Source organism: Hypanus sabinus, chromosome 16, assembly GCF_030144855.1.
Source record: "Hypanus sabinus isolate sHypSab1 chromosome 16, sHypSab1.hap1, whole genome shotgun sequence".
In the NCBI taxonomy this organism is placed as follows: Eukaryota; Metazoa; Chordata; class Chondrichthyes; order Myliobatiformes; family Dasyatidae; genus Hypanus; species Hypanus sabinus.
Genome location: NC_082721.1, coordinates 22,761,458 through 22,785,025, shown reverse-complemented (window position 1 = coordinate 22,785,025; position 23,568 = coordinate 22,761,458). Strand labels below are relative to the sequence as shown.

Below are 23,568 nucleotides of genomic sequence, written 5' to 3'. Positions count from 1 at the left end.
CATTTCCTGATATTTATTAACCCAATCAATTTAAATCTTCAAATAAGATGATATAGCTGGAACTACAAATATAATTAATTGGGATGGGATGTTAATTCCATAATGCTGAGTCCAGACAGCTAAAAGCATGGCTACCAAAGTAAATAAAGATAGATGTGATGACAGGGAAACTGATTAAACTAGTTCAGAATCAAGAGATCAAAGAATATTTGGATGTATGACTCGAGGAGATTCCAGTTCAAAAAAATAGGAGGCACGATCACTGAGTAATTTAAACAAATACAAATGTTCAAACTGAGATGCTGGAGCAAATTAGAACATATGAGGAATGATGAGCAAGACTTTTTGATGAATTGACATGTAGCATAGGTGGAAGATAAGAAGCAGGCCAATTCAGATAGCACGCTAGGAGTGGTTATGATAAAACAAAATCAAAAATAAGTTTATCATAACTGGTTTTTTACTTTGGTTCATTGACCTGAAACATTAATTCCCTGTCTCCCTGGATAATGTTGCCTGATCTGCAGAGAAATCTGAGCATTTGGTTCATCAGAATAACCTTGTCTTCAGCTGTCAAAAGCATAAATGATTTACATTATGGACAGGTCAAGGGGCTACACTTATGGTGGTAAAAGTCAGCTGCCTGAGAAATGACAACAGTCAAAAACCTGGAGATATGCACAGCCTGCTTCAACCCATTAGAATGAGCTGGAAGAAATTATTAGCGCATTCACAACTAGATACCAGTTCTTTAAATTTCTATTCATTCACAATATATAGTCATCAAAGGGTAATAAAAGCTGAAATTTCCAGCTGTGAACCAGATGTACTTTTATATACAGTAAAATCACCAACACTAGCTTTTTAATCCCAGATTAATTTTTTTTTTAAAAAATCACCCAATCCCTGGAGGATTTTGAGCTCGTCTCTCTGGATTAATGATCCAGGCCTCTGAATGTTAGTAACTTTAGCACCCTGCGACAATATGCTTCAGTGAAAAGAGAATCGAGGCTATTTGAATTAAGTACTAGAGCAAAGAGGAACCTTCCTTCAGACGTAACTAGTTGCAGCAATTCCTAGTTTGCATGATGTTGAAGCAGTAAAATAACAAACCCATTGATTATCTTTTATCACTGATTGCTGAAATTAGTGGGAAATGTTGGATTATTTACAAGGGTTGGTGATAATACTAACATGCAACTATTATTGTATCAGTGCTTATTTCTATTCCATAATCTGCTTTTATACTGGTTACATTATTATCCTTACAGATACTATTGCATAGAAAATAATTTTGGATTTAGATAGTGCTGTAGTGCTTCACAGTAGAGGAAAAAGTGCTGGACAGTAAAAGGAAAATAAGAGAGTAAACAAAATTCACCACAACAAAATTTTTGATAGCATGTGTCCAAAAAAGCACCGTTGCTATTTACTGCTGCTGGCTGATAAATCAGCCACCATCCCCATGCAGTAACACACATACACAACAACAGTAAAATTCTTCACCAAATTTTGTGACTAAAATCACAAGAATCAATGTAAAACATAATGCACAAACATCAGTACTGATTAAATCTGTTTATTGCTTCAATAGCTAAAGGGACAAATGACTTTCTGCACACAATCTTCAATATCTCAAACAATTAATGGCTTTAATCCCTGTTAAGTGGCATTTTTTCTAATATCAATTAGCAAGATGCTGAGTCACAAGGTTTTGTATTAGCCATGTAGGATTCCTATTAGTTTCCTTGCCAGCTAACACAAAAGACAGCTCACAAGAATGATCTCAATTATGCCTAAGATGCTCTCCCATAACATTCAATATTTAGATTGATCAATGAAATTCTATTTGAGAAAAATGTGCCTACAATTACCCTCTGTAAAGGCATTGAGCTAACAACCTCAAGAAGCAGAGGAAAGAAAAGTGTTAAAATAAATATAAAATTCTCTTCACCCCATTCTGCCATAGGCTTTGCTGTAGCATGGGTCAAATGCTATTGCCTTTTCACAGTCTTGTACTGCTCCACCGTAGTTTCCTAATTTGCTGTATGCTGCTGCCCTGCAAAAGAACAGACCAGATGAAGGTGAAAAGCAGTTAATATTTTAGAAGTCAACTTGGAATAATACATAGCACTCTGCTGCAGTAAACTACGGTACATCAGAGATATCAGTGATATCTTAGGCTGCAAATTAGTCACATAATTTCAGTTACAACTCAGTTACTCAACATTAGGATAGAACACTACAGCACTGGAACCGATCCTTTGAGCTAGAGTGGTGCTAAATGAATTAAGCTAATGATGCCTAATTAAACTGATCCATTTTCCTGTATATAGTCTGTATCCCATCATTGTTTGTATATTCTTGTGCTATTTAATGGTATCTGCCTTTACCACCACTCCTGGTACAGCATTCAAGGTATCCATCACTCTTTGTACAAAAAAAAATTGCCTACACATCTCCTTTGAATTTACCCCATTTCAGTTTAAATGCATGCCCTTAATATTAAAAATTTTGTTGGTGGGGAAAAAGACATTGGCTGTGTACTCAATCTATGCCTCTCATAATTTTATAAACATTTATGAGGTCTTCTTTCAGCCTCCAAAATTCCAGAAAAACCCCTAGTTTGACCAACCTCTCTCTTTAGCCCTCTAATACAAGCAGCGTCACGGTAAATCTCTTCTGCATCCTCCACACCCTTCCTATACTGGGCAACCAGAATTGAATGCAATACACTCAGATCCCACTTAATGCTGAGGATGTGTTCCTCAGAGGTGGAATGTTATGTAAATCAGTGCTCTGCGAGATCATTATAACATTATGTTAACAGACACGTGTGTCTTGATTAAAAAAAATTAAACCCGAGATATATATTGTTTTATGTATACACAGTAATTTGTGGAGTAACAAACATGCAAATAGGCCTAACCTGTACATCAGTAGAGCAGCTACACATGGCAGCAGCAGCAGAGGGAAGTGGGTGGAGGTTACATCTTAGAGGAGGGACCAGGTTGCGGGTCCTCCTCTAACTTTGGCTTCTTCTTTAAGTAGGCATTGAGATCTGACTGCAGCAGTTTCTTGAAGCAGTTCTTGGTAGCAGGATATCATGTCGAGAATACCTCTTCTTGCCTTACAGCTTTGGCCCCAGTCAGGGTCATTATCGATGAACTGGTCCATGATTTGTTTGATTGTGGTGATGCTAGTGCTGAGAAATTTTACGGTGAGGTTTCTTGCTGGTGTTTTCTCTTCTCCATCCATGTCCTCAGATTCACACGGGATGAGTTGCTCTGTCACTTCTTAAAGTTCTTCATGACTAATGCTCTCACCATGAGAATGCAGTAACTCTTCAACATCACCATCATTTACAGCCTCGCGCCATAGCACTTGCAGTTTCACGTCCATGCTAATGCTTTTCCTGGACATCTTGGATGTACTACTCTTACTGGAAATTGCAGGCCACCTTCCAGGCATTATGGGTGAAAAAATGGAATAAATTGGCGAGGGAGCAAGAACATTTACACACGCAGGGGAGACAAAGCATGAACTAATAGGTGATTGGCTGTGAATGGCTCAGAGCATATAAGAGCTCTCACTGAGTGATTGAATGTTTGCTGTACAGGTGGCCACTCTTGAGAAGCTTTAAGTGTTTTGTTACTTAAAAAAAATTCAATAAGGAATTGAATAACAGCATTGTAATGAACCAGTGCTATGTGGGGTCTGACTGTATTCCGAATGCAGCCTTGCTGCAGAGTTATAACAAAACTCCCTGACTCTTGAACTAAGTGTCTTAACTAATAAAAGCATAGCATATACCTTTAACTGTTCCGGTATGACTGCCTCTGCCTTTGCACATATTAACTCAAATGCAAGCCTGACCTTCAATCTAGCCAGATAACAATCAGCTGCTGAATCAACAATTGTTTAACTTTAACTCAAAGCTTACACTTCAACTTGAAAATATGTTCTTCTATTTTTCAAATATGATATTCACAAATTAGAAATGGAAGAGAAAAGCTATTCAATTGAATCATTATGTCATGTGCCAAGTTCTGAAATCATTACTTTTATTACAGTGACTGGAAGTCAATTCAGCTTGTAAGAACTCTAAGAGAACACCCTTGTTTTATAAGTTAGTTCACAGCCCATTTCATTCATTGAGTAGGAGTACTGTTGCTGTTGTCAGATGCTAGAGGATGCAAATAAAAAATAAAGGTTTTCTGTACAAAGGCCAGTCACTTAACTGTAGCATTTTTGCTTTAAATTTACTCCAAATTTTATAAGCTTACAACACAGCAGATAATTATATAGCACACAGTACCATCACAAGAACTCTGTACATATGTGGTGCTATTTTTTTACTCTTAAGCTTTAAATAACATCCTTGTTTAAGTCTGGCCTTCCATAAGTAGATAACAATTCCAAATACAGCCAGTTTAAAAGTCTTAATGAGTAGAAAAATATTCCATTTGTGGAAAAATGTTCCCCATGTGCAAACAGCTAATATTCAGAATCAGAATCTGGTTTATTGTCATTGACATTATTCATGAAATTTGTTAGTTTTGTGGCACTAGTACTGGGCTGGCATAACAAAGTACTGTAAGATACAAAAGGATCTAGTGCTTTCCCAGCGTATATGACGAATAAACTCTTTTTGGGCTTCCAGCCAGGTATAGATATCGATTATAACCAACGTTTTGATGACAAACCTTGCCATCTTCACCATCCCTAACATCAGTTAAAAACGATACCTGTACCCGGCTAGAAGCCTGAGAAGAGTTTATTCATACTATAAGATACAAATACAAATAAGAGGAATAGTAAGGAGTGTTCACATGAGTTCATGGTCCATTTTGAAGTCTGACAGCAGAGGGAAAGTTGTTCCTAAAATGTTTAGTGTGGGTCCAGGCTCCCATACCTCCTCCCTGATGGTACAACATAGAATGGTACAGGCTCTTTGTTGCCAGTAAATGTTGTGCCAACCTCTTAACCTACTCTAAGATCAATCTAACACTTCCCTCCCACAGAACCCTCCATAGTGTAGTGTAGTGGTTAGTGTGAAGCCTATACAGTTTGGGCAAAGTTTAGACTCCAATCCCAGTGCTGCCTGTAAGGAATTTGTACATTCTCCCTGTGACTGTGTGGCTTTCCTCTGGGTGCTCCGATTTGTGCCCACAAACCAAGTAAGCACCAGTTAGCAAGTTAATTGGTCATCGCAAACTGTCTTGTAATTAGGCTAGCATTAAATAGATGGGCTGTTGAGTGGTGTGGTTCATTGAGTCAGAAGGGCCTGTTCCGCACTGTATCTCTAAATAAATACATATGAGTAATAAATATCTTTATCTTCTTTATGTACCTATTTAAGAGTCTCTTAACTGACCCTAATGTATCTGCCTCTACCAACACTCCTCACAGCACATTCCATGCACCCATCACTCTGTGTAAAAAAAACCTCCCTCTGACATCCCTTATACTTCCCTCCAATCACCTTAAAATTATGTCCTCTTGTATCAGCCAGTTCTGCCCTGGGAAACTATCAATGCCTCTTATCCTCTACTTCTATCAAGTCACCTATCATACTTATTCACTCCAAAGAGAAAAGCTCTCGCTCACTCAACCTTCCTTCATAAGATATGCTTTCTAATCCAGTCAAGCTTCCTGGTAAATCTCTGCACCCTCTCTAAGGCTACTTCCTCATTATGAGGCAAACTGAACACAATATTCCAAGAGTGGTCTAACCAGAGCTGCAACATTACCTTGTGGCTCTCAAGCTCAATTCCCTGACTAATGAAGGCCATCATACCATACAGCTTCTTAACCACCCTATCAACTGGCAAGGAAAAATTATGGGATCAATGGACATGGACCCCAAGATCCCTATGCTCCTCCACACTCCTAAGAATCTTGCCATTACTCTTGTATTCTGCCTTCAAATTTAAACTTCAAAGTGTATCATTTCACACGTTTCTAGACTGAACTCTCTGTGTCACTTCTTAGTCCAGCTCTACCTCCTGCCGATGTTCTGTTGTAACCCATGACAACCTTCTACACTATCTACAACACCATCAACTTCCTAGGAGGGAATCCATTTCTATATTTCCATGTGCTCTTATGCTTGACTCTGAACACCTCCAAAAGAAACTTTGGTCAGCTTCAAAATCCCAATAGCCCATTCTCTTTCAAATTTAGTCCTCTAACAATAGAATTATTTTCTTGGTTCTTCTCTATATACTCTTGTTATACAGATGCTGGAATACAATGCAAGAAAAGGAACATAAAATTTATTGTGCCTTCCACAATGCCTGGATAGCCACATAATATTACAGCCAATAATGTACTATTTGAAAAAGTACTGACTCGTAAATGTAGAAAAATTGGCAACCTAGCTGCAAGCTCTCAAAACAACAACAGTCATTGGAATACAATCTGCTTTGATGCAGCTAGTTGAGTAATGAATATTAACTAAGGGAAAGTAGAACTTGAAATCCCTTCAACTACTTTAGTCTTTCACTGCTGTAGTAGACGTCTGTGCAGGGAAAAACAAATGTATTTGAACATAGAAGGTTTAGATCATGATTGCTCAGTAGGTAGTCAACAAGTAGCACCAGAAGGCCAAACATCAAGAATAAAAGTTACCTGATAAAAATGGTAAATACATTTCTCATGTCATCGTGCCACTAAAGATCATAGTTCATAGACAGACTTATCATACACTGCATTGAAAATTTAATACAGATCTATCTGTAGCATGGTCTCTCTCCTGTTGCTCATCCCTGCAGGTGGCCTGGGTGCTGTACTTAGCCATTTGGCTCCTCCCTTGCCTCCATTCATGGCCCCGGGCAGCCTTTCTAGTTGAAGCAGTGCTTCACATGCAAATCTACTAGGGTCTACCATTGTGTCTGGTGCTCCCGACGTGGCCTCTGCTACATTGGTGGGATCTGTCTTGGATTGCAGGCCTCTTCATCAGGCATCTTTGCTCCATCTGCTGGGAATTAAGCTTCCTGATGACACAAGCATTTTAATTCCACTTACAATTTCTCTTTTGCCATGCCGGGGGCTGCCCTCAGGGTGAAGGAGCAGTACCTTGTATTCCATTAGGGTGGTATTGAATCTTCTTCTGGTAAAAAGATTCCCCCCGACCTTCTACTCCCCACTCTGGCTTCTTTTTGCTTCTCACCTACCTATCACCTCTGCCGGGTCCTTGGGCCAAAACAGTATCTGTTTATTCATTTCCATAGATGCTGCCTGACCTGCTGAATTCCTCCAGCATTTTGCATGTGTTACACAGTAACCAAAATTAGTTTCCATCATACCTGTTGCAAAAGTAAACTGCATTGTTTGGATTCAATTCAATAGCTTTTGTGTAGTAATCCACAGCACTCTGATAATTTTCTATTTTCATCTGTTCATTTCCTGAAAGTTAAAAAGGAAATAAGAGAATCAGTAAAGTGCAAAGTGAACATCCTCTTCCTTATGGATACGGTGCCCTAAAAAAGTCTAATAAAGTGTTCAACCCCCAACCCTTTGTTCACACAATGAGTATTACAACCAGGGTTTTTGATCAATTTGACTGAGAATTTGTATTTGTGAAACATGTGCTCCTTTTTTACCTCTCACAGTTGAAACCAAAAAATGTGGAAAATTGTAAAGCATGAAAAACTAAAAAATCAAAAACTGAAATGTCAGCAGTTCGAAAGCATTTATTCCCCTTTGAACCACCTCTCACAATTACAGCCAGTAGCCAGTAGTCTGTTTGAATAAGTCTCTATTAACTTTGCACAATGTGATAGAGCAAGATTTGCCCATTCTTTCTTGCACAATTGCTCAAGCTAAGCCAGGTTAGTTGGGGAGTTGTGGTTTTGAAGTTATGCCAGAGATGTTCAATCAGGTTAAGGTGAGGACTCTGATCAGGCCTTTCAAGGACAATATTCTTTATTTGAAGCCATTCCATGGTTGCTATGGTAGTGTGCTTTGGGCCGCTGTTCTGCTGAAAGACTAACTTACTCCCTAGTTTAAGCCTTCTGGAGAGGCTAGCAGGTTCTTAATCCACAATCTCTCTGTATTTTACAGCATTCATCTTCCCATCAATCCTGACCAGATTTCTAGTCCCTGTGATGAAAAACAGTCCCACAGCATGATCCTACCTCCAGTATACTTTTCACAGCAGGGATGGTGTTATCTGGCTGATGAGCAGTATTAGATTTATGCTGTACATTCCACTTTAGCCTCATCCAACCATAAGGCCTTCTTCCATATCTTAACAGTATCTTCTAAGTGATGCTTTGCTAAGTCTTTAAGGGCAAGGACAAGACCCCACTTGGATTACTGTGCTCAGTTCTGGTCACATCACAACAGGAAGGATGTGAAAATTATAGAAAGGGGGCGGAGGAGGTTTACAAGGATGTTGCCTGGATTGGGAAGCATGCCTTAAGAGAACAGGTTGAGTGTACTTGGCCTTTTCTCCTTGGAGCGACGGAGGATGAGAGGTGACCTGATAGAGGTGTATAAGATGATGAGAAGCATTAATCATGTGAATAGTCAGAGGCTTTCTCCCAGAGCTGAAATGGATAACATGAGAGGACACAGTTTTAAGGTGCTTGGAACTAGGTATAGAGATGTCAGGGGTAAGTTTTTTTTACACAGAGTGGTGAGTGCATGGAATGGGCTGCCAGCAACAGTGGTGGAGGCGGATACAAAAGGGTCTTTTAAGAGACTCCTAGATAAGTACATGGAGCTTAAAAAAATAGAGGGCTATGGGTAACCTGGGGTAATTTCTAAAGTAAGTACCTGTTTGGCACAGCATTGTGGACCGAAGGGCCTGTATTGTGCTGTAGGTTTTCTATGTTGCTATAACATGCGTCTTTTTTAAAGCAGTATGTGTGGCATGAATCTAATACTGTGCATCAGCCAGGTTACACTATCCCTACTGTACAATATAGTGGAGGTAGCATCATACTATAAAGACGCTTTTCAGAAGCTGGAACTGGATATCTGGTCAGGATTGATGGGAAGATGAATTCTGCTAAATACAGAAATCCTGGATAAAACCTGCTGGCCTCTACCAGAAAGCTTAAACAGGGGATAAAGTTCATTTACCAGCAGGACATTGACTCAGAGCACACTGCCAGTGCAACCATGGGGTGGCTTCAAATGAAGAAAATTGTCCTTCAGTGGCCCAGTCAGAGTCCTGACCTTAACTCGACTGAAAGTCTGTGGTAAGACCTCAAGAATGCTGTCCACCACTTCCCAATTAACCTGACACAACTTGAGCAATTTTGGAAGGAGGAATGGGAAAATCTTGCTCCATCATGTTGTGTAAAGCTAATAGAAACTTATCCTAAAAGTCTACTGGCTATACACATAATATGCTGAAGGAACTCAGCAAGCTAACCAGCCATGGAAAGGAGTAAACAGTCGACATCTTGGCCCAAAATGTTGACTGTTTACTCTTTTCCATAGATGCTGCTTGGCCTGCTGAGTTCCTCCAGCATTCTGTATATGTTGCTTGGATTTCCAGCATCAGCAGATCTTCTCGTCTTGAGACTACTGGCTATAATAGCTGCAAGAGATGGTTGAACTAAGTACCGAGTAAAAGGGGATGAATATTTTTGAACTGCCGATTATTTGTTTTTAAATTTTTAGTTTTTCATTCTTTATAATTTTCCCTGATTTTGGGGAAATAAGCATATGATTTCCAAATAAATAATTCTCAGTTAAATTGATCAAAATTCCTGGTAATACTCATTTTTTGTGAATAAATGGTTAGGAGCTGATTGCTTTTTCAAGGCACTATCATTATAAAAAATGTAAATTCTAACGTCTCCAAGTATAGATCATCTTCAGTTTTGGTTTTTCATACAATTCCCAACTTTCAGTAAATCATCGATTGGAATAATATGTATTATAGAAAAAAAGAACAAAATTAATTTGGGGATTACAATCACACAAAGATTTTAACTAATGGCTGAAAATTTAAATTAAGATCATTAAGCAAAGACAATTTAAAGTAAATGTTAATCATGAAACACTGTCAAATTTGGAGTAGATCATTGTCTGCATCTAGTGAAAATAAACCTGAGCATATTTGTTCAACTCTGTGGTTAACCATAAGCAGAAATCTCATGATAATCATTTGGCTCACTCTGGTACCGTCTATTTGGGTATCTAATTAGTTCCATGCCCATCTTTCCTGATAACTTTATAATTTCTTCCTTTATTTGTACATTGCTATATCCAAATTCAAAGTAAATTTATCAAAGTACATACATTATCACCATATACTACCCAGGGACACATTTGCTTGCAGGCATTCACAGTAAATACAAAGAAACACGACAGAATCAATGAAAAATTGCACACTAAGATGGACAAATGTACAAAAGACAACAAATTGTGCAAGTAATTTTATTAAATAATAAGTAATAATATTGAGAACATGGGTTGTAGAGTCCTTGAAAGTGATTCCATAGGTTGTGGAATCAGTTCAGCATTAAGCTGAGTGAAGTCATCCACTCTGGTTCAGGGTTAATAACTGTTCCTTAACCCAGTGGTGTGGTATACACTGAGAGAAAAAAATCTTAACTAAAAAATAAATGCTTTGTTAAGGCGTCTCTGTTAAACAGAAAGTGAAAAAATATGCCTGCTAATTATGGATATCTACTCAGACACTAAAAAGTAGCACCCTATTTAAGTGACAATTTTTGCAGAATTAAATTCTTGGCAAAAAGTGATTGTTTAATCCAATAAATATATTAGCAGTGAGATGATGTAACATAATTATTTTTACCTTCAGTTTTCAATAGTTCAGCTTTTGAGATATCTTCAGCAGTTGGAGTGTGAAGCACAGGGTCCACAACCACATTGGGTATCTCCTGTAAGCAAGCAAAGTAAAATTTTATTCGAAAAAAATTGCAACTTGATTTTATCTTTAATGTAAGATTGGCAAATTTTCAACTTAGACTTAAAATCACGAGGAAATCCAAGATTCATTCAAGTACACCAACACCTTTAACATGAAATAGTTGAACTGAAATGCATCCAATTAGGAAATAAATGGAGAACATAGGTTTCAATTAGTTTCAAGCAACCTCCATTTACAGATGAATTTTTCTCTTGCAACAAGACAGTTAATCATCAGATGTCAAAACGGGAGAAGTACAAAGAAGAAATATGAAAGAAATAAAGAAAAACTTTTGCCTGGGCATTATGAAAGACAGATGACAAACATTTAAAAAGCCAAATCTTTTTAAAATTACTATATGGGGTTGCAACTAAAGTTTCTGTACAACTAATCACATCATGTTTATTCAATGAGCAATGTTTAAAAAATATAAATACTGAAAATTTAACTATTCCAGAACAGATCACAATTATCAGACAAGAAAGTTGATTAAACAACTGCAGATGCAAGAAATGTTTGTGAACCCTTTACAATGACCTTTTTTTTTGCATTAATTACTCATAAAATGTAGTCTGATCTTCATCCAAGTCACAGTAACAGACTAACACAATCTGCCTAAACTACTAACACACAAAAAATTGTACTTTTCACGTCTTTCTTGAATGAATTGTTTAAACATTCACAGTGCAAGCTGGAAAAAGTACGTGAACACTTGTATTAGTAGCTTAGAATGACATCTTCGGAAACAGCTCTATTTCTATCTTTAATATCTTTATTTTTCTCTTTCAGGGTTCTTTTGAAAACCCTGACCTGGAATTACACACTGACTTCGGTTCTTTGTGGGAACAGGATTCACTCTCAGGGTCTGATGATTGGCCGCTACTTAATACACCCCGAACACGGAGACTAGCACACCTTCAGGGTTCCAGGATTTCTTGGCTCTGGAGGGGGTGCCTCTGCAGGAAACTGGTGTGTTGTGGGAGTACACGAAAGATTGAAAGCAGCTAGCTGGCTGCCAGCTGTGTGCCCAGAGACCCGAATTCTTTGGGCACACAGCTCAGAAAAAGCGACACAGCAGACTTTTAACATCGTAAATCAGCAAGTTGTTTGTTACATTTCCCCTCTCACTGTGAAACTGGGACACCTCTTTTTTCCTTATTAGGGAGAGAGAGAATCTCTGGTATGCCGAATTACCAGGTGAATGGGTAGTCTTTGAGGTACTGCAAGTCTGTGTCTTTATTGATGCTTTGCTGCAAGCTTGATCTTCGGTGGGGGGGCGCTGATGGGGGGGATTTTTTGCTGGTAGGGGAGGGGGGATCGTTGCCTTGCTGCTGCTTATGAGTGGGTGGGGGAGCTGGGGGGGGGCTTTGGGGTTCTAACACTTAACTGTCCTTCATTCTTTGGGGCACCCCTGTTTTCATGATGGTTGCGAAGAAAACGAATTTCAGGATGTATATTGCATACATTTCTCTGACATTAAATGTACCTTTGAAATCTCTGAAATAAGTGCTAGCATCTCCTTTAGCAGCAATCACCTCCACCAAACGTTTCCTGTAGCTGCTGATCAGACTTGCACAATGAAAGGAGGAATTCTAGACCATTCCTCCATATAAAAATGTTTTAGTTCATCAATATTTCTGGGATACCTTGCATAAACAGCATTCTTCAGGTCACACAGCATCTTAATTTGGTTAAAGTCTGGACTGACTTGGCCATTCCAAAACACAATTTTTTTTTTTTTTTAAATCACTCTGTTGTTGATTTGCCCTTGTGTTTTGGATCATTGTCTTGTTGCATCACTCAACTTCTATTAAGCTTCAAGTGATGGACCACTACATTGATAATCCCCTGTAAAAATTTGATACGATTTTGAATTCATTGATCACTCAACGATTGCAAGCTGTTCAGGCCCTGAGGCAGCAAAACAGCCCCAAACCATGATGCTTCTTCCACCATACTTCACTGTTGGGATGAGGTTTTGGTTTGTTGTGCAGTGCCCTTTTCCCTCCAAACCTAGCAGTGTGCGTTTCTGCCAATAAGTTCCTCATCTGTCCTCAGAACATTGCCCGAGAAGCATTGTGGAACATCCAGGTTTTGCAAATTTGAGCCATGCAGCAATGTTTTTTTGGAAAGCAGTGGTTTCCTCCATGGTGTCCTTCCATGAACACCATTCATGTTCAGTGTTTTTCTTATAGTGGACACATGAACAGAGACTTTAGCAAGTTCCAGAGATTTCTGCAGGTCTTTTGCTGTTATTCTTGAGTTCTTTTTCACCTCCTTCAGCATTGCACGTTGTGCTCTTGGTGCGATCTTTGTAGGTTGTCCACTCCTAGGGTGAGCAGCAACAGTATTGAATTTCCTCCATTTGTAGACAATCTCTACAATTCTTCTTCGAAGGTCCTCTGAAAGTTGTATTGAGCGAGGCAGGGTGCACATAAACAGATCTTTCTTGAGAAGAGCAGGCTCTGTCAGTAATCTGACTTTGTGTCCTTTTTGAAAGGGCACAGGGCACCTCTACAACCCATACCTCCAATCTCATCTCATTGATTGAAACTGACACCAATAGCTTTTGTAGAAGGTATTACCCCAGAGGTTCATCTACTTTTTTGAACCTGGGTACTAAGTATTGACAAGTAGTACAATTGTTTGTGGTTATTAGTTTTGGCAGATTGTGTTTGTCTATTATTGTGATTTAGATAAAGATCAGACCACATTAAAGGGTTCACAATCTTTTTCTTGCAACTGCAATATTTTTTGATAGTGCACACATTTAATTTCTCCCATCTCTCTTGTTCTGGTTCCAATTGTTAAAAACCAAGCATCCCTGCACAAAACAAAACAAAAAAAATCACAGTATCCAATGCATTATTGCCACTAGTCCAGTACATATTAAGTAGAGAAGATGTTGCCTTTTACAAAATTAACAGAACTTTTTTTTTAAAATTAGAACAACCGTGTTTGGAAATGGAGGATAGCAAGATGTATCTAAGCTGGTCATTGCTGGGTCCTTAACAGAAATCTCTGGAACCTCTTTATCAACAGGTGAGGTTCCAGAGAACTGGAGAATAGCCAAAGTGGCAATAGGGACAAACCTGGAAAATTATCTGCTGGTGAGTCTTGCATCATGGCAGAGAAATTAATTGAGATGAAACTGAGGGATCTGCTCTCATCTGAAAAATAGACTTATTAGGGGGTGTCAGCAGTTTTGTGCAGGGAAAATCATGCCTTATGGATGATTTTGTTTTGCAGAAATAATGAAAATTACTGCTAACAGCAAGGCAGTAGGTGTTGTACATGTGGATTTTAGTAAAGCTTTATACAAGATTCCTCATGGTCAGCTGATCCAGAAGATTAAAGCACATGAAATCCCTGAAGACTTGGCAGGCAGATTTAAAACTGGCTTGGCCATAGAAGACAGGGGGTAATGAAGGAGGGGTGTTATCCTGACTGGAGGTCTTTGATCAGTAGCGTTTTATAAGGATCAGTACGAGGACCTCATTTGTGATTTTTTTTTTTGTAAATAACTTGGATGAAAATGCAGATGGGATACTTAGTAATTTTGCAGATAATGCAAAAAAATGGCATTGTTGTGGACAGCGAGGAAGGTTATCAAAAAGATTTACCACGATGTAGACCAGTTGGAAATGTGGTCAGAGAAATACCAAATGGAGTCTTATTGGACATGTGTGAGGTGTTGTACTTCGAGAAGTCACATATAAGAAGAGAGAATCCAGTAAATGGCAGGACCCTCAAGAGCATTCATATATAGAGCGGTCTTAGAGTGCAAGTCCATAAAAGTGGCAACACAAATAGATTGGGTGATAAAAAAGGCACACATCATTCTTGTCTTCATCGGTCAGGGTGTTGAATAGGAGAGTAAAGAAGTCATGTTGCAGCTGTATAAATTTTTTGTTAAGATTGTATTTGGAGTTATATATAGTTCTGATTGCTACATTATAGGAAGGAAGCGGAGGCTCTGGAGAAGGTACAGAAGTTCACCAGAATCCTGCCCAATTTAAATTGTCTTAATAATAGAAGGTTGGACAAGCTCAGACTGTATTCTCTGAAGACTGAGGAATGACTTGATAGAACTACATAAAATTATGAGAGGTTATGGATAGGGTGTGTAATCAGTCTTCTTTCCAGAATGGAAACATCGAGGATGAAATGAGTTTAACATGGCATTATAGTCAGCACAGACATCATGGGCTGAAGGACTTTTCCCTGAGCTGTACGTTTTCTATGTTCTATGAATTCTCAACATCTTTAACAGAGAATAGGGAATCAACTCACAGCTCTTGAGTTCAGAATCTATCCTGAATAGAGAGAACTATTCAACTTCAGCATCAAAGTGCTACAGGGTTGAATATAAACTCAGCAAAGCTACAGATAGTAGTTGCTTGCAGCTGCCCTTCCTTCACAAATTCAGTTCTTACCTCAGTAACAGCAGCCGCGAAGATCTCTGGGAGTGTCCGAGACACAGCAAGATCCTCGTTATCCACTGAGATGCTAAATGCGGTCTCCAAACACTGAACTGCAACTGCGGTCAAGATCATTCATTTATTATTTAAGATATAATTATACATTACCCTAACATTTCATCCATATGAATTACTAACAATCAACAACCATCTTTCTTTAAAATATCAGAGTTTTCAACTAAGATACTCAATTTCCATGTACCTGAAGTGTTATTAAAATTTCTTGGGGTTGGCTTGGTGTTAACTATGTTATAATTTTGCATAACCCACTAGAAATAATTCCTCCAAAATGTATCAATCAATTATGTTTAAAGTCCCATGATATTATTTATGCAATATTCCATAGTTACAGGTAATGACCTACTTCTTCCTCATCAAAGACGTTAAAAATTTCAAAGAGATAACTAAATTCAGAGAAAGCATACACTGCTTCACAACATGAAGATGCATGCAGGATTCTACCCAGTACATTCCCTAATGAGGCACTTCATGCAAGCTGTCCTATGAGTACACTAACAAATATTACACCACAAAGTTGCTCATAAGGAAATGACAACTGAAGGCTGACTCCGTTAAGTCGAGAAAGCAAGAACGTAGGACTGGAAAAACCAATTACTTTACTTTACTGTCACCAAACAATTGATACTTGAGCGTACAATCATCACAGCGATAATTGATTCAGCGCTTTGCGCTCCCTGAAGTACAAATCGAAGTAAATATAATAAAAATTTAAATTATAAATTATAATTAGAAAATAGAAAAAGGAAAGTAAGGTAGTGCAAGTCAGGTCCAGATATTTGGAAGGTATGGCCCAGATCCAGGCCAGGATCCGTTCAGCACTCTTATCATAGTTGGAAAGAAGCTGTTCCCAAATCTGGCCGTACGAATCTTCAAGCTCCTGAACCTTCTCCCAGACAGAAGAGGGACAAAAAGTGTGTTGGCTGGGTGGGTCACGTCCTTGATTATCCTGGCAGCACTGCTCCAACAGCGTGCAGTGTAAAGTGAGTCCAAGGATGGAAGATTGGTTTGTGTGATGTGCTGGGCTATGTTCACGATCTTCTGCAGCTTCTTCCGGTCTTGGACAGGACAACTTCCATACCAGGTTGTGGTGCACCCTAGAAGAATGCTTTCTATGGTGCATCTTTAAAAATTAGTGAGGGTTTTAGGGGACAGGCCAAATTTATTCAGCCTTCTCAGGAAGTAAAGACTCTGGTGGGCTTTCTTGGCAGTGGACTCTGCTTGGTTAGACCAAGTCAGGTTATTTTTTGATATTCACCCCGAGGAACTTAAAGCTAAAGTGTGCTAAAGGCAAAAAAAAAACTACTGGACAAACTCGAGGAAGAGAAAATCTACAGATGTTGAAAATCCATCCATGGTTTGCCGTATAGTCTGACCATGGACCCCAAGCTCCTTCATCAATTTGATGGTGGATGTGGCTATAAATCGTTTCACTCGATTTAGTTGACTGACTTCACAAGAGGTACTGGTCAATGTGACGCCCCTGTCTCTGCTCCCTCAAGGACCCTCTCCTCCCTTGATGGATCTTCAACCTCTTTTCTGATGTTATTTTCTCACAGCCACAGATGCACACCTGACACTTGCGTCCCACTACTGCTGCTGGCATTTTGGTGTTCTCTTGTGCAATACTCTCTTTATTTATGGTAGATTCCATTCCTAAGTTTGTAGCTATTCTCATTGAGCCATTTTGCTCTCACAGGCTCTGGGGGGTATCTTCCTTTGTTGCCTTTTCATCACCGTTAATGGGTGTCTCCAACATGCTGAAACAATGTTGAGGACTGCTGCCATGGGTAGAGAGCCAGTGTGGTCTATTCCCTCCTGTCAGCTGTCTTTCCATGCCATCATAAGGTCTTTCCCTCATCGTCTTCTGCCTTTTCTCAGCAGTCACTGGACAGGTCCAGTTAATCAAAAGCAAAAAGCACAGGATAAGATGTTAATATCCTTCATGCCAATGGGGGTATTACTGAGGGTATGACTGTGTTGAATGCTGAGCTGTAGTCAATAAGCTGCAGCCTGATCTAAGTATTACTATTGTCCAGGTGATCCAAGGCTGAGTGGACAGCCAGTGAGACCTATTGTGATGGTAGGCAAATTGCAGTAGGTCCAGGTCTTTGCTTATGCAGGAGTTGATTCTAGCCATAACAGACCTCTCGAAACACTTGTTCACAGTAGATGTGAGTGCCACTGAGCAATAGTTATTAAGGCTGCTCACCCTGTTCTTCTTGGGCACTCGCATGATTGTCGCCCTTTTGAACTTCCAATTGCAGCAGCGAGAGATTGAGGATGTCCTTGAAGACTCCCACCAGTTGGTTGGCACAGGTTTTCAGAGCCCTACTTGGTACACCATCAGAGCCTGACGCCTTGTGAGGGTTTATCCTCTTGAAAGATGTTCTGAAGTCGGTCTCCGAGACAGAGATCACAGTGACTCCAGATGCTGCAAGGATTTGCAAAGATACAGTTTTATTCTCCCTTTCAAAGTGTGCATAAAATGCATTTGAGTTCTTTCGGAAATAACATATCAATCATTTCACCCTTAAAATAGCCTTCCAAAGGTTGTACCTGGACTTCTTGTATTGTTCTGGATCACCAGTCTTGAATGCCACAAATCTAGCCCTCGTAGACTATGGATCTCCTGTTTTATCTACGGCTTTTGATTTTGGTATGTCCGGTATGTCCTCAAAGGCACATATTCACCCACACAGGTCTCAAAGTTAGTGACAACTGTGGCATATTCATTCAGACTTGAAGATGAATCCCTGCAGATTGTCCAATCCACCCACTTAAAGTATTATTCTAAATGCTCCTTTGCCTGCCTTGACTAAACCTTCTTGATCCTCACCACTGGTGTTGCAGTCTTTAGTCTCTGCCTATATACTAGGAGTAGAAGTACAGCCAAGTGATTGGACTTTCCAAAGTGTGGGCAGTGGATGGCACAGTAAGCATCCTTGATAATGGTGTAATTGTGGTCAAGTGTGTTGGCTTCTCTGAATCCACAGGTGAGATGTTGGTGGTAGTTGTACAGATTTCTTCAAGCTGGTCTGGTTGAAATCTCCCCACAATGATAGGGAAGGTATCATGGTGCACAGTTTCATACCTGCTGATTACGGAACTGAGGCCTCCAGTGCCTGCCTGATGTTGGCCTGAGGTGAAACATACACCCCTTCCAGGATGATGGCAGAAAACTCCCTTGGCAAATAAAATGGATGATATCTGACCGCTAGATGTTCCAGGTTAGGTGAGCAGGACTGAGAAATAACCGTCACGTTTGTGCACCATGATGAGTTAGTCATAAAGCATACTCCACCTCCTCTGCCTTTAAAAGACTGAGCTGTCCTGTCTTTACAGAGAATGGTCAGGCCATCAAGTTGCAGCCCTGTATCCAAAATGGTGTTAGCAATGTTTCCATGAAGCAAAGAAAACAGTGGTCTCTGATGTACTTCTAATACAGCAATCTTGTTCTGAGGTCTTCAGTTTTATTTTTCAGAGACTGTACAGTACCAGCAGGATAACTGGGAGAAGAAGTTTGAGTTTCAATTGTACCTGTAGACAGATGTGGTGTCCCAAATCTGCCGTCTGAAGCTCGTTGATTTTGAGTACATTGACTATTACGGCACACTGTAAGGAAATCACTGCCTCCCCCCAAACCCCAAGACAGATTAGAGACAGTGATTCCTTTGGTCCGCAGCTTTCGTCCGATTGGCCTCTGCATCCTTTCATGTAATTCCACCAGTTGCAATAGGATCCCACCAATATCTTTCCACACTCATTTCTGCTGCCTACAGGTAACATTGCCTCCGGGACTTCCCCTCCCTTTCCCATCCAGTCTTCCCTTTGCACTAGTATTTCTTCTACAATAAGTGACCATTTTGTGAGCATCTATAGTCATGCTCAATGGCCATTCTGAGCTTCTGATAGCATGTCATTTCAACTCCTCTTTCCAGTTCCACACTGACCTATCAGTACTTAAGACTTCTCCACTGCCACAACGAGGCCAAATGCAAATCAGAAGAACAATACCTCATATTCCACTTGGGTGGACATCAACCCACTGGTACAAACATTTAACTTTCCATTTTCAGATAATCTATACCCCAATGTCTTCCTTTCCCACTCCTACAGGTCCACTTAGGTTCCCTCTTCCTACTCCACCGCCTCACTCCATTACTTAGATTTGTTACCCTCTCAAACATGGTTCCAGCTGCCCTTCCTTGTCTTGTTCCACATCATCTTTCACCTCTGCCTCTACGTTCCCTCTCCCCCGCTTTATCCCATCTAGCTTCATCTGCCCAATTTTTTTTGTTTTATCTATTTCCATCTACCACCCTCGGTCTCAAAACATCCCCACCTAACTACTTGCCCATCGTCTCCCATTTATTCAGGTGCAATTTATCATTTAACAGTCCATTCTCCATCCATTCAGCCTGAACCAATGAGTTCTTGCAGCAGTTTTTTTTTTGCTCTGCATTCCAGCATCTGCAGTCTTATGATCCCATTAGTACTGTATATTGAGCAATGAATGACAATGTTTCTTACAAACTTTCGATCATTCAATTTCACATGCAGAAAAAAATCTTTTCTAAAAGTTTAGAAAATAGGAGCAGGAGTAGGCCATTAGGCCTTTCATTTAATATGATCACGCCTGGCCTCAATCCCTCTTCTCCATACTCCTTTGTTCCTCAATTTATCAAATATTTATTCATCTCCACTTTAATTACTCATAATCAGGCCCTCATCTTGTAGGTTTGTCCCTTTCTTCAAAACTTTCCCACTTGTGAAACATCTCAACATCTACACTGTTAAACCCCTGCAGGATATTCTATGTTTGAATAAAGTGATCCCTCATTCTTCTAAACTTCAAGGAATTCGGGTCCAAACTATTCAGTCTCTGTCATCCCAGGAATTAGCCTGGTGAATCTGCTTTAACTCCCTACAAAATTGTCTATTTTTAGGTAAGGGGACCAAACCAGTCCACAGAAGTTCAGGTAAGGCCTTACCAACACCCTGTACAATTGCAACAGAGCCTTGCTATTTTTAAACTCCAAACCTTCAGCAACGAAAGCAAAATGTAGTTTGTTTTAACTACCTAATAGACCTGTCTGCTACCATTCATGATTCATGGCCTCAAAAATCTACATCCCTCTATACTTCACTCACTTGCAGTCTCTCTAATCTGCCATCTTAATTTTCTTACATTTCCCCACTTTAAACTCTATCTGTCAATCTTTTGCCTACTCAATCTGGATTCTATTGTAAAATCAAGAGTAGCATGCTTCTCCATGTATTTTTATATCATTAAATATGGAAATATTAATTACCTTGAGCAAGCAACAGCATGTAAATAATGCAATGTAGGTAATGAATGACCAAAAGTCAAGAACTGATTCCTGCGGTACTCCACTTGTTACTTCCTTCCATTCACCTATTCCAATTGAGCTTTCCATGAAAGTACCCATTTTCAGTCCATTCTAACACACTTCCTACCATGGGCTTTTAATTTATTCACCATGTTTCATTGCAGCATCTTGTCAAGTGCCTTGTGGAAATCCAAATATACTACATCTGCACATTTCTCTCTATCAGCTCCCCTTGCTACATTGAGCTATAGAGCTCAATGACAGAATTTTCAGTTTATCATCCTCATTATCTCTCCCCAACAATGTGCTGCTCCAAACGATCACTTACCCTCTAAGCTTTCCTGAGCATCTGAAGTCAGATCTCCAGATTGAAGCTGATCACGTAAAAACTGAATGATGGAATAGGCGAGGCGTTTATTGTCCGTCATTATGAAGTTTCTGTTATAAATTCGTCAGATCGATGTACTTAATAGAAACAAATATTTTAATTAATGAAGTTACTCAAAAACGACAATAACATTTTAAAATGCTGAATTAACATGTTTTTTTTTCTTTAGTGCAACATCCAGGATTCGGTCATAGTAAAGTATCTGGAAGTGAGACTGATGTCAATACAAACTGTCAGTCACACTTACATATATTTCAATGTGACTAATTGTGGTTTTCTTTGAAGCATGCTGTTTAAATTGATTACTGATTTAATGCTAGCATTCATGTGCTAGCCTTTTCAACATTTTTTCATGAACAAAGCTTAAAATGGTCCAGCCTGATCACAAGTGTCAGTGTATGATATATCCTAAGAATCCGTGTCACCCAGTTATCATAGACTGTAGAACAGTGGCCCTTCGGCCCATAACATTGGAATCAAACATAATGCTAAATTAAAGTAAATCCTTCCTTCCTTGTACATGATCCATATTTTTCCATTCCCTACATTTAAGAATTTGTCCATCTAAGAATTTCTTAAATATCACTCCCACTTCTACTACCACCTCTGCCCATACCAGGCACCTAATGCTCCCTGTGTAAAACAAAACATTTTTAAAAATATTTCCCCTTCACAGCATAAAGCTTGTGTAAAGTTTAGCACATATTAAAAACAAAAGACTATCCAAAACCACATTAGGTAAATGATGACTTAGAGTAACTTGGAGGGATGTTCATCAATGATAGTGCATCAGGTAGGCTTTTCTAAGTGTGATGGAGGGACATTTTAATCATATATGAGACATTTACATCATATTGATCTGAAAATGGGAAGCTCAGGGCCTTTGAGTACAGTCATTCAAATGCCAGTATGATTAATTCCAAGCTGAACTATTTCCGTCATTTCCAACTTCTTTGAATACATAAATGTGCTGGGGAAGTTATAAATTGTGACACATACATGCCACATACATACAGATACAGGCCCCTGGATTTTGTAAACGTTTACAGAAACTTAGCAAATGAAGATCAGGTGTCAAATCCATTAGTCCTGCTATCACTTCAGATTAAAGACTTTTTCTACATAGTTCATTTAAAACTGTTTCTTGTTTGGAAAATCCACTTAACTTGGTTATGGATAACACATCTCTTCTATTTTGAATAGTATACTGAACGTGCTGGAAGATGAAATTAAAATGGATGAATGTCCATGGGTTAGCATGGACAGTGAGCAAAATGGCCTGATTTCACGCTGTATGACTTTTATAAATGATTTAACTCAATATATTTTGCCAAGCATAAATGTTTTTGTTTAAATACAGTATTTTTCCTTGTTACGGCATCCTTATGGGATCAAAGATACTGGGCAAAACAGATGAAGTCACAAGTTCTGCAACTCTACCTGGAATATAGGTATTGCAGTATCCGAAGTATGACGCCATTTATCCTTAGTAATGTTGACAGAATGGTTATTTCTAAAGTTCCACTTCAGATTTTATAAACTGAAAGCTTTTGAAAGTTGTGAGTCTCACTGTTATATATTCATCTTGATATTTCAGGAGGTGTGCTCAGCCAGCTGCTGCTCCATACTGCTGACGCATTACCATTTTGCAGGATTCAGCTCAAACCGTATCTTCAAGATTGTGGATGACACAACAGTGGTTGGCCTCATCAATGATGATGACAAGATGGAGTACAGAGAGGAAATGAAGCAGCCGATGAATTGTTATGAGAGGAACAACCTATCCCTGAATATGGAGAAGACCAAGGAAATCATTGTGGACTTCAGGAAAGTAAAGATGAACCATCCCCCATAGAGAGAGTTAAGTGCACCAAGCTCCTGGGAGTTGACATCACAAATGACCTCACCTGCTCCCTTAATATCACCTCAGTGAACAAGGCAGCACAGCAGCACCTCTACTTCCTAGTGAAACAAGCAAGGCTCCTACCACCCCCCCCCCCCCAATCTTAAATGGATTTCACAGAAACACTGCTGAGAGTGTCCTGACAAGCTTCATCTCCATCTGGTATGGGAGCAGCTGAGTATCAAACCAGAAGTCCCTACAAAGGACTGTGAGAACAATTGAGAGGATCATAGGGATCTCCCCGCTATCCATCAGGGACATTTATCAGGAGCATTGTGTACACAGGGCCCTTAGTATTATAAAGGATCCCACCCATCTTTGACTTTCTACCATCAGGCAGGAGACTCTGATGCATAAAGTCAAGAATGGTCAGGATGGATAACAGTTTCTTCCCTCAGACCATTAGGCTTCTGAACTCCCTGCTGCATTACCTTTGAAGTGATAGTGGTTAATTTGTTCAGTACCTTTCAATATTTAATTTATGCACTTTAATTTGTTGTTTATACATGATTCATCTGTAGATTTTA

At 39.4% G+C, this 23,568-nt stretch overlaps 1 protein-coding gene and 1 long non-coding RNA gene across 6 annotated transcripts in view; one reads left to right on the top strand and one right to left on the bottom strand.

Annotated features, from left to right (window-relative positions):
- Positions 1 to 12,131, top strand: part of LOC132406069 (uncharacterized) — a 46,476-nt gene extending 34,345 nt beyond the window's left edge. Inside the window, exon 3 of the long non-coding RNA XR_009516050.1 lies at positions 11,687 to 12,131. This is a non-coding gene — a long non-coding RNA (uncharacterized LOC132406069). The remainder of the gene's footprint in view (positions 1 to 11,686) is intronic.
- LOC132406068 (small glutamine-rich tetratricopeptide repeat-containing protein alpha-like) overlaps positions 1 to 23,568 on the bottom strand; it is a 56,711-nt gene that overhangs the window by 19,796 nt on the left and 13,347 nt on the right. For all 5 annotated transcript variants that reach the window (XM_059991265.1, XM_059991263.1, XM_059991266.1 and 2 more), the window contains 5 exons: positions 21,079 to 21,215; positions 15,334 to 15,437; positions 10,784 to 10,868; positions 7,311 to 7,410; positions 1,955 to 2,059 (listed from right to left, as the gene is read on the bottom strand). In XM_059991265.1, coding sequence (XP_059847248.1) covers positions 1,955 to 2,059; positions 7,311 to 7,410; positions 10,784 to 10,868; positions 15,334 to 15,437; positions 21,079 to 21,178 — 494 coding nt within the window. In that variant the 5' untranslated portion in view covers positions 21,179 to 21,215. The remainder of the gene's footprint in view (positions 1 to 1,954; positions 2,060 to 7,310; positions 7,411 to 10,783; positions 10,869 to 15,333; positions 15,438 to 21,078; positions 21,216 to 23,568) is intronic.